Source organism: Glandiceps talaboti, chromosome 18 (genome assembly GCF_964340395.1).
Source record: "Glandiceps talaboti chromosome 18, keGlaTala1.1, whole genome shotgun sequence".
NCBI classification, from domain to species: domain Eukaryota; kingdom Metazoa; phylum Hemichordata; class Enteropneusta; family Spengelidae; genus Glandiceps; species Glandiceps talaboti.
This window is the reverse complement of record NC_135566.1, coordinates 20,688,616-20,704,721: the sequence shown is the minus strand read 5'-3', so window position 1 is coordinate 20,704,721 and position 16,106 is coordinate 20,688,616. Positions and strand designations below refer to the sequence as shown.

The following is a 16,106-nucleotide window of genomic DNA, read 5'->3' as shown; positions in this document are numbered from 1 at the left end:
TGTACACTCTAGTATGGCATTGTAAACACTAGTATGGCAATGTACACTCTAGTATGGCAATGTACACACTAGTATGGCAATGTACACTCTAGTATAGCATTGTATACACTAGTATGGCAATGTACACTCTAGTATGGCAATGTACACTCTAGTATGGCATTGTACACACTAGTATGGCATTGTACACACTAGTATGGCAATGTACACTCTAGTATAGCAATGTACACTCTAGTATGGCATTGTACACACTAGTATGGCAATGTACACTCTAGTATGGCAATGTACACACTAGTATGGCAATGTACACTCTAGTATCGCATTGTATACACTAGTATGGCAATGTACACTCTAGTATGGCAATGTACACTCTAGTATGGCATTGTACACACTAGTATGGCATTGTACACACTAGTATGGCAATGTACACTCTAGTATGGCAATGTCCACTCTAGTATGGCAATGTCCACTCTAGTATGGCAATGTCCACTCTAGTATGGCAATGTACACTCTAGTATGGCAATGTACACTCTAGTATGGCAATGTCCACTCTAGTATGGCAATGTACACACTAGTATGGCAATGTACACTCTAGTATGGCAATGTACACTCTAGTATAGCATTGTATACACTAGTATGGCAATGTACACACTAGTATGGCAATGTACACACTAGTATGGCATTGTACACACTAGTATGGCAATGTACACACTAGTATAGCATTGTACACACTAGTATGGCAATGTACACACTAGTGTGGCATTGTACACACTAGTATGGCAATGTACACACTAGTATGGCATTGTACACTCTAGTATAGCATTGTACACACTAGTATGGCATTGTACACACTAGTATGGCATTGTACACTCTAGTATGGCAATGTACACTCTAGTATAGCATTGTACACACTAGTATGGCATTGTACACACTAGTATGGCATTGTACACTCTAGTATGGCAATGTACACTCTAGTATGGCAATGTACACTCTAGTATGGCATTGTACACTCTAGTATGGCATTGTACACTCTAGTATGGCAATGTACACACTAGTATGGCATTGTACACACTAGTATGGCATTGTACACTCTAGTATGGCAATGTACACTCTAGTATGGCATTGTACACACTAGTATGGCATTGTACACTCTAGTATGGCAATGTACACTCTAGTATGGCATTGTACACACTAGTATGGCAATGTACACACTAGTGTGGCATTGTACACACTAGTATGGCAATGTACACACTAGTATGGCATTGTACACTCTAGTATAGCATTGTACACACTAGTATGGCATTGTACACACTAGTATGGCATTGTACACTCTAGTATGGCAATGTACACTCTAGTATAGCAATGTACACACTAGTATGGCAATGTACACTCTAGTATAGCATTGTATACACTAGTATGGCAATGTACACTCTAGTATGGCATTGTACACACTAGTATGGCAATGTACACTCTAGTATAGCATTGTACACACTAGTATGGCAATGTACACTCTAGTATAGCATTGTACACACTAGTATGGCATTGTACACTCTAGTATGGCATTGTACACTCTAGTATGGCAATGTACACTCTAGTATGGCAATGTACACTCTAGTATGGCAATGTACACTCTAGTATGGCATTGTACACACTAGTATGGCAATGTACACTCTAGTATAGCATTGTACACACTAGTATAGCAATGTACACTCTAGTATGGCATTGTACACACTAGTATGGCAATGTACACTCTAGTATGGCAATGTACACTCTAGTATGGCATTGTACACACTAGTATGGCATTGTACACTCTAGTATGGCATTGTACACTCTAGTATGGCAATGTACACTCTAGTATGGCATTGTACACACTAGTATGGCATTGTACACACTAGTATGGCATTGTACACACCAGTATGGCATTGTACACTCTAGTATGGCATTGTACATTCTAGTATGGCAATGTACACTCTAGTATGGCATTGTACACACTAGTATGGCATTGTACACTCTAGTATGGCATTGTACACACTAGTATGGCATTGTACACTCTAGTATGGCATTGTACACACTAGTATGGCATTGTACACTCTAGTATGGCATTGTACACACTAGTATGGCATTGTACACTCTAGTATGGCAATGTACACTCTAGTATAGCATTGTATACACTAGTATGGCAATGTACACACTAGTATGGCAATGTACACACTAGTATGGCAATGTACACTCTAGTATAGCATTGTATACACTAGTATGGCAATGTACACTCTAGTATGGCAATGTCCACTCTAGTATGGCAATGTACACTCTAGTATGGCAATGTACACTCTAGTATGGCAATGTACACTCTAGTATAGCATTGTATACACTAGTATGGCAATGTACACTCTAGTATGGCAATGTCCACTCTAGTATGGCAATGTCCACTCTAGTATGGCAATGTACACTCTAGTATGGCAATGTACACTCTAGTATGGCAATGTACACTCTAGTATGGCAATGTCCACTCTAGTATGGCAATGTACACACTAGTATGGCAATGTACACTCTAGTATGGCAATGTACACTCTAGTATAGCATTGTATACACTAGTATGGCAATGTACACACTAGTATGGCAATGTACACACTAGTATGGCATTGTACACACTAGTATGGCAATGTACACACTAGTGTGGCATTGTACACACTAGTATGGCAATGTACACACTAGTATGGCATTGTACACTCTAGTATAGCATTGTACACACTAGTATGGCATTGTACACACTAGTATGGCATTGTACACTCTAGTATGGCAATGTACACTCTAGTATAGCATTGTACACACTAGTATGGCATTGTACACACTAGTATGGCATTGTACACTCTAGTATGGCAATGTACACTCTAGTATAGCATTGTATACACTAGTATGGCAATGTACACACTAGTATGGCAATGTACACACTAGTATGGCATTGTACACACTAGTATGGCAATGTACACACTAGTGTGGCATTGTACACACTAGTATGGCAATGTACACACTAGTATGGCATTGTACACTCTAGTATAGCATTGTACACACTAGTATGGCATTGTACACACTAGTATGGCATTGTACACTCTAGTATGGCAATGTACACTCTAGTATAGCATTGTACACACTAGTATGGCATTGTACACACTAGTATGGCATTGTACACTCTAGTATGGCAATGTACACTCTAGTATGGCAATGTACACTCTAGTATGGCATTGTACACTCTAGTATGGCATTGTACACACTAGTATGGCATTGTACACTCTAGTATGGCAATGTACACTCTAGTATGGCATTGTACACTCTAGTATAGCATTGTACACACTAGTATGGCATTGTACACACTAGTATGGCATTGTACACTCTAGTATGGCAATGTACACTCTAGTATGGCATTGTACACACTAGTATGGCAATGTACACACTAGTGTGGCATTGTACACACTAGTATGGCAATGTACACACTAGTATGGCATTGTACACTCTAGTATAGCATTGTACACACTAGTATGGCATTGTACACACTAGTATGGCATTGTACACTCTAGTATGGCAATGTACACTCTAGTATAGCATTGTACACACTAGTATGGCATTGTACACACTAGTATGGCATTGTACACTCTAGTATGGCAATGTACACTCTAGTATGGCAATGTACACTCTAGTATGGCAATGTACACACTAGTATGGCATTGTACACACTAGTATGGCATTGTACACTCTAGTATGGCAATGTACACTCTAGTATGGCATTGTACACTCTAGTATGGCATTGTAAACTCTAGTATGGCATTGTACACACTAGTATGGCATTGTACACTCTTGTATGGCATTGTACACTCTAGTATGGCATTGTACACTCTAGTATGGCATTGTACACCCTAGTATGGCATTGTACACACTAGTATGGCATTGTACACACTAGTATGGCATTGTACACACTAGTATGGCATTGTACACACTAGTATGGCATTGTACACTCTAGTATGGCATTGTACACACTAGTATGGCATTGTACACTCTAGTATGGCATTGTACACACTAGTATGGCATTGTACACACTAGTATGGCATTGTACACTCTAGTATGGCATTGTACACACTAGTATGGCATTGTACACACTCGTATGGCATTGTACACACTAGTATGGCATTGTACACACTCGTATGGCATTGTACACACTAGTATGGCATTGTACACTCTAGTATGGCATTGTACACACTAGTATGGCATTGTACACACTAGTATGGCAATGTACACACTAGTATGGCAATGTACACTCTAGTATGGCAATGTACACACTAGTATGGCAATGTACACACTAGTATAGCATTGTATACACTAGTATGGCAATGTACACTCTAGTATGGCAATGTACACACTAGTATGGCAATGTACACTCTAGTATGGCATTGTACACACTAGTATGGCAATGTACACACTAGTATGGCAATGTACACACTAGTATGGCAATGTACACTCTAGTATGGCAATGTACACACTAGTATGGCAATGTACACACTAGTATAGCATTGTATACACTAGTATGGCAATGTACACTCTAGTATGGCAATGTACACACTAGTATGGCATTGTACACACTAGTATGGCATTGTACACTCTAGTATGGCATTGTACACACTAGTATGGCATTGTATATACTAGTATGGCATTGTACACACTAGTATGGCAATGTACACTCTAGTATAGCATTGTATATACTAGTATGGCATTGTACACTCTAGTATGGCAATCTACACTCTAGTATGGCATTGTACACTCTAGTATGGCAATGTACACTCTAGTATGGCAATGTACACTCTAGTATAGCATTGTATATACTAGTATGGCAATGTACACTCTAGTATGGCAATGTACACTCTAGTATGGCAATGTACAATGTACACACTAGTATGGCATTGTACACACTAGTATGGCAATGTACACTCTAGTATAGCATTGTATATACTAGTATGGCAATGTACACTCTAGTATGGCAATGTACACACTAGTATGGCAATGTACACACTAGTATAGCATTGTATACACTAGTATGGCAATGTACACTCTAGTATGGCAATGTACACACTAGTATGGCATTGTACACACTAGTATGGCATTGTACACTCTAGTATGGCATTGTACACACTAGTATGGCATTGTATATACTAGTATGGCATTGTACACTCTAGTATGGCAATCTACACTCTAGTATGGCATTGTACACTCTAGTATGGCAATGTACACTCTAGTATGGCAATGTACACTCTAGTATAGCATTGTATATACTAGTATGGCAATGTACACTCTAGTATGGCATTGTACACACTAGTATGGCAATGTACACTCTAGTATGGCAATGTACACTCTAGTATAGCATTGTATATACTAGTATGGCAATGTACACTCTAGTATGGCATTGTACACACTAGTATGGCAATGTACACTCTAGTATGGCATTGTACACACTAGTATGGCATTCCAGGAGTTATTGACACATCATTGGCAATCCAAAGACCAAAATTAAGTTAGGCTAAGTATTTAGTAGAAATAATACAAATACCCCCAAAAAACATCCAAATATTGATAGAATATTCATGGAACCAGACATACACAGGTAAAATATATTATAGAAAACACACATGTATAAAAACACCCATAGAACCAGACATATACATAATATATGTAACATATATGAAACAGACATGCATAAAAAAAATACCCATACAAACAGACACATTATGCGGTATACAGTTAGTTTTGTTGGATGGGAATTTGGATGAGGGGTTGAATTGTTAACTTCATTTTGTTTTTGGTCCTCCTTACCTCAGCCTCCACTTGGTTCAACTTATCTAGCTTGGGTTTGAGAGATTCTGGTGTAGAACCCACTGAGTTTATACTTCCCTGCATATAACGTGCATTAACATTTAGAACAATGATATTATGCACTAACATTTACAATTCTAGTGTTACACCAAACCTATATCTGTGAAAACATGCTTTAGGTGACAAGATAGAAAACCACATGCTGTGGGCCACAACATGCAGAAACAGATATGAGATTCAATAACAGACACTTTATACTACCCACTCCTATATGAAAATACATGGATTTAGTTCCTCTGTGATTTATTTCTATAAAATCAGTTTCTGGGACGAGTTCTCCCTTAGAATTCAGTCATGATGTAGAGAATGAATGAAACAGACCAGGCAGCAATGGTTGAAATCATCGTCAAACACTAGGGCACTAGGTCACTGCTCATCAATAAAGATTATTATCATAGCTGGACCACAACGTACAGAATATATAGACACAACCCATCGTACCACAAAACATAAATTCTGTCATAATCCTCCTTCCTGACAACATGCATGACTTTCAAGCACATGCCATCTAGCACTATTATAGCAGAGCATGGAAACATTCAAGAGGAGTTGTACTGTAATTCTGTCTGACCAGCCGATAAAAAAATCACCCTTAGCTAATAAAAATACAAACTAGAGAACAAGCACAATGAAAGCACCCAGATCTGCCAATACATCCATATGCATATCAGGGTATCAGATAGGAAACAAGGTGTCAAATATCCTTCCCAGGTCTTACCTTAGACGATGATGACAACTTTGAGTTCTGTGAATTAGAAGATGAGTGTCTGCGTAGGACATCAATGTCATTATTCTCTCTGTCTTCAGTTATAGCCATTTGATTCTCCATGTTGGCTTTGTCACATAAGATGAATCTATCTGAGTTGAGCTGGGCAGGAATCTCCATGTCTTGTACAAGTCTTAAATCTTCAACAGACAGAATAAGTGAGAATAGGTCATTATCTATGGCAACGGATGATAGTAATTTCAGCAGTCATTTGAAGTCTTGAATAGGCTGTCCAGACAAGACTCAACAAACAAACAAACTATGGTAATGATTCATATCTATGACCAGAGTGAAATCATGTCAAGCAGTCATTTCATGATACTTCTAGATGGCTATTACTCACAACATGTCATCTAGTGTTCTTTTGCCCCAGTCACTATACAGGGTTCTAAAGTAAAACATCAGTATAATGTGTAACAATTGTGGAGAGTTATCCTGCTACCTTTGTTGATACTTTGGAATCAGACTCTGGTATAAACTGATGCAACCTGCCAGCAATTATGCCCCAAAAAGAGCAATGGAGAAAAATTGTCAAAAGTGCCCAAGTTAGCTAGACCTGGTTGATTAGCTATGTTGAAACACTGAGACCTATCATAAACACACTTACTCAGGTACTAGCTAGTTTTTGGTAAATGTAAATACCTCTCAGGGCTTCTTACCTCCATTACTATCAAGTTCCAACAGACAGAACAGAGAAGTGTCTACATTTTTCATATCAAACTTCTTGAGTACAAGCTCTAGAACTTGATAACAAGGAGTTGATGGAGATACAGTCACAGTTTTACCATTTGCTTTGTGACCAGTAATACGATCCATAATCTGCAGATAATTTAAAATAGATGGGAATTAGAAACAAAATATGAGCCAAGTACTGATCAACTTCTTTCAGATACAGACAACACATATACCTGTATGTGTTTATAGCACTTTCCACTGACATTGTCTATAATATCAATGTGAAACCATACATTTCAAGGTGGCTGAACCCTACTTCTTGAGTGTGTTATCACTGACTACCTGTCAATCAGCAAAGCAATGAGTCACACAACTGTCTTGCACCACTGTGACCAGTTGCATTACATCTGGTTGTTATAAATTATCTTGGTGGGACACTGTCATAGAGTAGTGGTTAAGTTTTATAATCAAGGTCAAACTTTAGTTAATGAAATGGAAATGGACGGATAGAATCTAAATGCAGCAGCCCCCTGAGAACCCTTGTCCATTTCTGGGGTTAAAACCAATCTCCCTGAGATAGCAAAGCATCGCCGCTTACAACATCAACAGAGCTAAGGCTAATGTACTTCAAGTTCAAATACATTTGTAAACAAATCATAACATTAGTTTGACATTACATACATACCTTTATAGATCCACCTTGTCTTTGTCGCAGTTCAAAACGATAAGATGAAAGGTCTGGCCAACTCTTCTGTATTTTTAGCGGTTGTTCATTCACTCTAAGCTCTCTTTCTGGAACTAAACAAAATCAACAAACTACAATTAACTATGTCCATGGAAGGCTCTGACAAAACTGTCAGCTTCCTTTCTTTCAATGAAAATAATTAATCATGTGACTCACACTGTATCAGATTTGATTTCCATCAAAAAAAAGAAGCAAATTTGGTTTTACAGATGATTATGATTATGAATTTGTTTGATTTGCACAATTGTGAAGCATATGTGATATATGAATCTGAGTTTGCAAAATGGATAGTTAGCAATATAAAGGTGGGATATTGCTCTGCAAAATATAAGTTATCAAATTGTAAGTCTGCCTTCAACTGATGTGATTACAATATACAAGAAATGATACATTTGATTCACAAAGGTTTGAATGATAAGTATCAAGAAGTAAAATATTATTTTTCGTTTGTGACTATTTTCACTGATAACTGGTCACAAATCAAAATTTATCTGACCAACCACTTTCTGTAGACAGTAGTTATAAAACTGTTTCCCTTTCAATACTGGTTGCTTGTCTATGCCAATGCATTCAAAACAAGGTAAATTGAAGGAAATAATTGTAACCTTTCCTCATAACACCATAGTTTACAACAACAAATGTTTTGTTGAAAACAAAAAAAACCAACAGTACTGTAATTTCATAACATCAGAAGGAATGACACTCTTTTCACAAGTTAACGTTATGTTGGCATTGACAACAAGGTTCATGTTATCTATAGTGTGCATGGGCAGGATAAATTGTTCATTATTTACCTTCACACATTGGTTTACATGAATTGAACCCATTCACCAATCTATACGACACTTATTATTAATTATATATTTGTCAATAGCAATGTTTCAAAATGTATTGCAGCTGTCTTTGGTAGATATAGCTTTAAATCTATTACATGTAATTACAAGTCATGGGTATTCCTGATGTACTGTAATCCAGAGATGTATAACATGTCTAGACCAACAGAACTTTCAGCTGTCACTTAGGAGATGTTTAACATGTCTAGACCAACAGAACTTTCAGCTGTCACTTAGGAGATGTATAACATGTCTAGACCAGCAGAACTTTCAGCTGTCACTTAGGAGATGTATAACATGTCTAGACCAACAGAACTTTCAGCTGTCACTTAGGAGATGTATAACATGTCTTGACTAACAGAGCTTTCAGCTGTCACTTAGGAGATGTATAACATGTCTAGACCAACAGAACTTTCAGCTGTCACTTAGGATATGTATAACATGTCTAGACCAACAGAACTTTCAGCTGTCACCTAGGAGATGTATAACATGTCTAGAGCAACAGAACTTTCAGTTGTCATTTAGGAGATGTTTAACATGTCTAGACCAACAGAGCTTTCAGCTGTCACTTAGGAGATGTATAACATGTCTAGACCAGCAGAACTTTCAGCTGTCACCTAGGAGATGTATAACATGTCTAGACCAACAGAGCTTTCAGCTGTCACTTAGGAGATGTATAACATGTCTAGACCAGCAGAACTTTCAGCTGTCACTCAGGAGATGTATAACATGTCTAGACCAACAGAACTTTCAGTTGTCACTTAGGAGATGTTTAACATGTCTAGACCAACAGAGCTTTCAGCTGTCACTTAGGAGATGTATAACATGTCTAGACCAGCAGAACTTTCAGCTGTCACTCAGGAGATGTATAACATGTCTAGACCAACAGAGCTTTCAGCTGTCACTTAGGAGATGTATAACATGTCTAGACCAGCAGAACTTTCAGCTGTCACTCAGGAGATGTATAACATGTCTAGACCAACAGAGCTTTCAGCTGTCACTTAGGAGATGTATAACATGTCTAGACCAGCAGAGCTTTCAGCTGTCACTTAGGAGATGTATAACATGTCTAGACCAACAGAGCTTTCAGCTGTCACTTAGGAGATGTATAACATGTCTAGACCAACAGAACTTTCAGCTGTCACCTAGGAGATGTATAACATGTCTAGACCAGCAGAACTTTCAGCTGTCACTCAGGAGACGTATAACATGTCTAGACCAGCAGAGCTTTCAGCTGTCACTTAGGAGATGTATAACATGTCTAGACCAACAGAGCTTTCAGCTGTCACTTAGGAGATGTATAACATGTCTAGACCAACAGAGCTTTCAGCTGTCACCTAGGAGATGTATAACATGTCTAGACCAACAGAGCTTTCAGCTGTCACTTAGGAGATGTATAACATGTCTAGACCAACAGAACTTTCAGCTGTCACCTAGGAGATGTATAACATGTCTAGACCAACAGAACTTTCAGCTGTCACTCAGGAGATGTATAACATGTCTAGACCAGCAGAGCTTTCAGCTGTCACTTAGGAGATGTATAACATGTCTAGACCAACAGAACTTTCAGCTGTCACCTAGGAGATGTATAACATGTCTAGACCAACTGAGCTTTCAGCTGTCACTTAGGAGATGTATAACATGTCTAGACCAGCAGAACTTTCAGCTGTCACTTAGGAGATGTATAACATGTCTAGACCAACAGAGCTTTCAACTGTCACTTAGGAGATGTATAACATGTCTAGACCAACAGAACTTTCAGCTGTCACTTAGGAGATGTATAACATGTCTAGACCAACAGAGCTTTCAGCTGTCACTTAGGAGATGTATAACATGTCTAGACCAGCAGAACTTTCAGCTGTCACTTAGGAGATGTATAACATGTCTAGACCAACAGAGCTTTCAGCTGTCACTTAGGAGATGTATAACATGTCTAGACCAGCAGAACTTTCAGCTGTCACTTAGGAGATGTATAACATGTCTAGACCAACAGAGCTTTCAACTGTCACTTAGGAGATGTATAACATGTCTAGACCAACAGAACTTTCAGCTGTCACTTAGGAGATGTATAACATGTCTAGACCAACAGAGCTTTCAGCTGTCACTTAGGAGATGTATAACATGTCTAGACCAGCAGAACTTTCAGCTGTCACTTAGGATATGTATAACATGTCTAGACCAACAGAGCTTTCAGCTGTCACTTAGGAGATGTATAACATGTCTAGACCAGCAGAACTTTCAGCTGTCACTTAGGAGATGTATAACATGTCTAGACCAGCAGAACTTTCAGCTGTCACTTAGGAGATGTATAACATGTCTAGACCAACAGAACTTTCAGCTGTCACTTAGGAGATGTATAACATGTCTAGACCAGCAGAGCTTACAGCTGTCACTTAGGAGATGTATAACATGTCTAGACCAACAGAACTTTCAGCTGTCACTTAGGAGATGTATAACATGTCTAGACCAACAGAACTTTCAGCTGTCACTTAGGAGATGTATAACATGTCTAGACCAACAGAGCTTTCAGCTGTCACTTAGGAGATGTATAACATGTCTAGACCAACAGAACTTTCAGCTGTCACTTAGGAGATGTATAACATGTCTAGACCAGCAGAACTTTCAGCTGTCACCTAGGAGATGTATAACATGTCTAGACCAACAGAGCTTTCAACTGTCACTTAGGAGATGTATAACATGTCTAGACCAACAGAACTTTCAGCTGTCACTTAGGAGATGTATAACATGTCTAGACCAGCAGAACTTTCAGCTGTCACCCAGGAGATGTATAACATGTCTAGACCAACAGAGCTTTCAGCTGTCACTTAGGAGATGTATAACATGTCTAGACCAACAGAACTTTCAGCTGTCACTTAGGAGATGTATAACATGTCTAGACCAACAGAGCTTTCAGCTGTCACCTAGGAGATGTATAACATGTCTAGACCAACAGAACTTTCAGCTGTCACCTAGGAGATGTATAACATGTCTAGACCAACAGAACTTTCAGCTGTCACCTAGGAGATGTATAACATGTCTAGACCAACTGAGCTTTCAGCTGTCACTTAGGAGATGTATAACATGTCTAGACCAGCAGAACTTTCAGCTGTCACTTAGGAGATGTATAACATGTCTAGACCAACAGAGCTTTCAACTGTCACTTAGGAGATGTATAACATGTCTAGACCAACAGAACTTTCAGCTGTCACTTAGGAGATGTATAACATGTCTAGACCAACAGAGCTTTCAGCTGTCACTTAGGAGATGTATAACATGTCTAGACCAGCAGAACTTTCAGCTGTCACTTAGGATATGTATAACATGTCTAGACCAACAGAGCTTTCAACTGTCACTTAGGAGATGTATAACATGTCTAGACCAGCAGAACTTTCAGCTGTCACTTAGGAGATGTATAACATGTCTAGACCAACAGAACTTTCAGCTGTCACTTAGGAGATGTATAACATGTCTAGACCAACAGAACTTTCAGCTGTCACTTAGGAGATGTATAACATGTCTAGACCAGCAGAGCTTACAGCTGTCACTTAGGAGATGTATAACATGTCTAGACCAACAGAACTTTCAGCTGTCACTTAGGAGATGTATAACATGTCTAGACCAACAGAACTTTCAGCTGTCACTTAGGAGATGTATAACATGTCTAGACCAACAGAGCTTTCAGCTGTCACTTAGGAGATGTATAACATGTCTAGACCAACAGAACTTTCAGCTGTCACTTAGGAGATGTATAACATGTCTAGACCAGCAGAACTTTCAGCTGTCACCTAGGAGATGTATAACATGTCTAGACCAACAGAGCTTTCAGCTGTCACTTAGGAGATGTATAACATGTCTAGACCAACAGAACTTTCAGCTGTCACTTAGGAGATGTATAACATGTCTAGACCAACAGAACTTTCAGCTGTCACTTAGGAGATGTATAACATGTCTAGACCAACAGAGCTTTCAACTGTCACTTAGGAGATGTATAACATGTCTAGACCAACAGAGCTTTCAACTGTCACTTAGGAGATGTATAACATGTCTAGACCAACAGTACTTTCAGCTGTCACCTAGGAGATGTATAACATGTCTAGACCAACAGAACTTTCAGCTGTCACCTAGGAGATGTATAACATGTCTAGACCAACAGAACTTTCAGCTGTCACTTAGGAGATGTATAACATGTCTAGACCAACAGAGCTTTCAGCTGTCACTTAGGAGATGTATAACATGTCTAGACCAACAGAGCTTTCAGCTGTCACTTAGGAGATGTATAACATGTCTAGACCAACAGAACTTTCAGCTGTCACTTAGGAGATGTATAACATGTCTAGAGCAACAGAACTTTCAGCTGTCACTTAGGAGATGTATAACATGTCTAGACCAGCAGAACTTTCAGCTGTCACTTAGGAGATGTATAACATGTCTAGACCAACAGAGCTTTCAACTGTCACTTAGGAGATGTATAACATGTCTAGACCAACAGAGCTTTCAACTGTCACTTAGGAGATGTATAACATGTCTAGACCAGCAGAACTTTCAGCTGTCACTTAGGAGATGTATAACATGTCTAGACCAGCAGAACTTTCAGCTGTCACTTAGGAGATGTATAACATGTCTAGACCAACAGAGCTTTCAGCTGTCACCTAGGAGATGTATAACATGTCTAGACCAACAGAGCTTTCAACTGTCACTTAGGAGATGTATAACATGTCTAGACCAGCAGAGCTTTCAACTGTCACTTAGGAGATGTTTAACATGTCTAGACCAACAGAACTTTCAGCTGTCACTTAGGAGATGTATAACATGTCTAGACCAACAGAGCTTTCAGCTGTCACTTAGGAGATGTTTAACATGTCTAGACCAACAGAACTTTCAGCTGTCACTTAGGAGATGTATAACATGTCTAGACCAACAGAGCTTTCAACTGTCACTTAGGAGATGTATAACATGTCTAGACCAACAGAGCTTTCAACTGTCACTTAGGACATGTATAACATGTCTAGACCAGCAGAACTTTCAGCTGTCACTTAGGACATGTATAACATGTCTAGACCAGCAGAACTTTCAGCTGTCACTTAGGAGATGTATAACATGTCTAGACCAGCAGAACTTTCAGCTGCCTTACACTGTGAAACACTGCTATCAATAAAGAAGGGTTTACATTGTACATGTATTGTGATATCTGTCTCTACAATGCATCTATCTATCCGTCATGAAATTCTCATTTATATTACGCAGGAAATGAACCACTCTTAATAAATAAATAAATTGATGATAAATTAATATACAACATTACTATAATGTATTCAGCTTGAGTATTATTTACCCTGGGATAGGATAGGATGGGATGGGATGGGAGGGGAGGGCAAGGGGTTGACATGTAGGATTAGGAAAAGTCATCTCAGTCTTAATATTAATCTATGGACGACCATTACACCAGTTTATCTTTTAGAATAAGTATTATCAAAGTTATGATTTAGGGTAAAGGAAGACTAATGATATTTTTATCTTTATTATCAATCTACATGTAGGAATCATTAATTAGTATAATATGGTTGATTTCATTGACATTCAAGAACTGTTAGAATTGAAAGAAAATAAAATGAAGTGTACATTGAAGCATAGTGAGTGACATTCTTTAGCAGTGTAAGGATTTTAATTTGCCAATCTTTCTATATTTGAACACTCCACAGCACCTATGGATATACAGAGTTTCACCCCAAGCCAAACAAGCAAGTAGACATTAAAACCATTAAAGACATTACACATGTATATACTGGGCATTCTGAATGCATGGACACCATATGGGTTGACTGTACAGTTAGAAACTCTGAATCAATGCTGGAACATTTAATCTGAATATCAATAAGAATATTAGTCGGTAAAATTTTTGACAAACTAAACTTGATTTGAGCAAACAGAAGGTTTCTTGGGTTCAGATTTTAATAGAAATGTACTCTGAAGATACTGGTTACTGAAATACTTAATGTTTACAAATTATATTTTACTTTGGCTGATCATATTTAACATTTCACCTGATACAAACAATTACTGTTTGATAATTAATTGGAGAGGTGACCATTTGTCAGGACTTCTTCTACACAGCCATGCATCCATTAATTCATGCCCAGTATATTGCAAACATTTGCCAACACTTATATTCCAACTGCCAAGTGTGTTTAGAAAGCAGGAATATTACAATTAGCATGAATTTCAAGCCATTATCACCAAAGTTAGCGGCACAGTCCAGAACTATACAGATCTTTACCTTTATCAGATTCATAGGAAAAGATATTCTGATATTGTATGATACTGATAGTGAAAATATCAAAAAAATTACCATACTCAAAACAGTAACATTTTGACATTTTAAAAAAAATGAAACATGCAAGGAAAATGATTATAATATTACTATATACTGGTTTTCATATGTAACATTCACAATATTAATTTTCTCGAAACTTATAAAGTTATATTCAACAACTTGGACAATCAAGAAACTATATTTCTGGACTGCGTCCATGTTTACATATGTGTACATAAAGTGATATGTAAACAAGCCATAATTTGCACCCACACTACCTCTCAATACTTTTATTGCACAATTTATTCCTTGAGTAGTACCTAGTCTGCATGACAAACTTTGCATCTTTATAGTAATAGTATACACTGATCTACTTATTAGATACAAACAAACTATACAAACAATTAACACAAAATTTACAGCAAATATGTAGTAATATCAATTGTCGAAATGTTACCTTTTGAGTATGGTATTTTTTTAAATATTTTAAAATGAAATACAACAGCATTGTACAGAAATATAAACTGCTGTGGACACTCTTTTAATTGTTGCCCATAGCAACAAGAGTACCCATAACAACAAATCATTTCGCATATTACAATACTATGTCAAGAAGATCAGATTCATTCAATGCAGTATCATTTGGTAGCACCTGACTAAAAATATTGACAGCCAAGGAATAAATTTATCAAAATATATTATGTTGCATGCATGTTATTATACAAGGTGGGAGAATGTATTAGGTTCAGCAAAGCCATAGTTAAGTTTGGAATAATGCTTGCTATCTCAAGTTAGCGAGTTCAATCAATGATTTCATTATATATATGGGATTTTATTATCGGTGTGTCGTGTCACATTCAAATA

At 37.9% G+C, this 16,106-nt stretch overlaps 1 protein-coding gene across 1 annotated transcript in view; it reads right to left on the bottom strand.

Moving 5' to 3' along the window:
- LOC144449821 (uncharacterized) overlaps positions 1-16,106 on the bottom strand; it is a 73,447-nt gene that overhangs the window by 35,994 nt on the left and 21,347 nt on the right. The window contains exons 11-13 of the mRNA XM_078140395.1: positions 8,040-8,152; positions 7,339-7,498; positions 6,632-6,819 (exon numbers count right to left, since the gene is read on the bottom strand). Of these exons, the coding sequence (XP_077996521.1) occupies positions 6,632-6,819; positions 7,339-7,498; positions 8,040-8,152 (461 nt within the window). The remainder of the gene's footprint in view (positions 1-6,631; positions 6,820-7,338; positions 7,499-8,039; positions 8,153-16,106) is intronic.